This window comes from Sceloporus undulatus, chromosome 8 (genome assembly GCF_019175285.1).
Source record: "Sceloporus undulatus isolate JIND9_A2432 ecotype Alabama chromosome 8, SceUnd_v1.1, whole genome shotgun sequence".
NCBI classification, from domain to species: Eukaryota; Metazoa; Chordata; class Lepidosauria; order Squamata; family Phrynosomatidae; genus Sceloporus; species Sceloporus undulatus.
Genome location: NC_056529.1, coordinates 886,069 through 887,833, shown reverse-complemented (window position 1 = coordinate 887,833; position 1,765 = coordinate 886,069). Strand labels below are relative to the sequence as shown.

Here is a 1,765-nt window from a genome sequence, read left to right as displayed (position 1 = left end):
GGAAGGAAGGAAGGAAGGAAGGAAGGAAGGAAGGAAGGAAGGAAGGAAGGACTCACCCACAACCGTGAGGACTTCGTTCTCAATCTCAGCCTTGATGTGTATCCGGCCGCGGCGCTCGGTGTGATCCGTCCCGCAGAGACTTGGTACATTCATCACACAGCGCTTATGGACATTCATCATGCAGGCTGGTCATGGAAGAGAAGAAAAAGCAGAGGAAAAGTGGTCAGTCCAAATTGACCAAAGGAGACCAGATGTCTCAACCGGACTACTTCAACGGGAGATACGTTGTGGGGCTTTAAATGAACCATTTCACAATTTTCATTCATTAAAATTAATAACCTTATTTGCTCCTCTTGTTGATCATATCACCCCTTTGTGTTCTTACAGCCCAATCCTTCTTGCAAGAGAAACCTTAAACAGGCTTGAATCATGTCTGGCTCCTCTCACCTGAGGATGAAAACCACAATTTCTCTGTAATAACTGTTCCATTGTATAGAGCCCAACACATAGCCCACCCAATAGTTTATGGCAGGAAATGTGCATCTGCAACTTCTGATACCTACCTAGTATTTTATGGCATGATTTTATGCAACTCCTGTCAGTTAAATAATTTGTTAAGCATCAAGAAACTGTGATGGGGATAATCCTAGATGGGCTAACATTTGCAGTAGTCCTCCACCTTTGTTCCTCCAAATATTTTGGACTTCAGCTCCCAGAATCCACCGTAACTGGCCATGCTAGCAGAAGTTTCTGGGAGTTGATATTCAAAACATTTGGAGGACCAAAGGTTGAAAATCCCTGGCTGGAATCTTCAAGACTTGTTAAAAATGCGCATGGGTTGTTTTTGTTTGCTGGTTTGTTTGTTTGTTTGCAAGGAAGCTATTTTTTATTTTTGCCAAACAGCAAACAGCCTTTCTCACAACTAAGAGACAAATGGTGCAATTATTCATTCTTGCCTACGAGAGTGAAATTGGTGAAGCTTTACATCCCTGGTTTGGAAGTTGCTGCTACTGCAAGGCGTAGCAGCAGGGATGCTGAGTTGAAAGTCCTACCGTCTCCTTGTCTACCTATTTGTAACTCAGCTGAGTTTGAGGAAAGGATGAGCAAATTCCAAAATTTGGAGCCCCATGCCGGACCTCAGAGGACCCTTACTGTGCCCTCCCTCTATTCCTTTCCTTTAGAGTTTAGACAAACCCTAAGAAATTTCTGCAGATGAGCAAGAGTTCGAGAGAGAGATGTCTCTCCCACAGTTCCAAGTGAAGGAGCCATGATGGTTAAAACATGAACACACAGCTATAAAAATGTAGTCCAGATGGCTGTTCTCTGTGCTGTTGTTGCACCTGAACATGTGAATTGACCAGGTGCTTGGAGTGGTGCACATGGCCGTTCCAAGACAGTCAATGGCCTGATTCACCCTTGCACACATGCACCATGCCACAGACTTCCAAGCAATGAACCCAGAGCGGTAAAATATGATCCCCAGCCAATAAAATCCATTGATGGCTTCTCAGGTCTTTAAAACAAGGTTGGCTGCAATTTCCAAAATGGCCACTAGAGGACTCCCTAAGACCATGGTTCATAGGACCAGATCAGAAATCCATTTTGGGATGCAGCAGCCTTAAGCATTCCACATCTGAAACTCTCATTGGAGGCAAAGGGATGGCAGTTCCTAGAGCAACTGAAGAAAATCTGGGAAGGGTCTCACCAGCTCCATCTGGGAACAGATCTCCTGCAAGAGACATTTCCCTCCTTCGCCCCAAATTAC

The 1,765-nt window shown here is 44.7% G+C and overlaps 2 protein-coding genes across 3 annotated transcripts in view; both read right to left on the bottom strand.

Annotated features, from left to right (window-relative positions):
- Positions 1-1,765, bottom strand: part of TNRC6A (trinucleotide repeat containing adaptor 6A) — a 292,395-nt gene that overhangs the window by 216,053 nt on the left and 74,577 nt on the right. The gene's annotated exons all lie outside the window — the stretch shown is intronic.
- The window catches only part of PRKCB (protein kinase C beta), a 117,074-nt gene that overhangs the window by 56,651 nt on the left and 58,658 nt on the right, over positions 1-1,765 (bottom strand). For both annotated transcript variants that reach the window (XM_042480876.1, XM_042480875.1), the window contains exon 5: positions 57-185. In XM_042480876.1, coding sequence (XP_042336810.1) covers positions 57-185 — 129 coding nt within the window. The remainder of the gene's footprint in view (positions 1-56; positions 186-1,765) is intronic.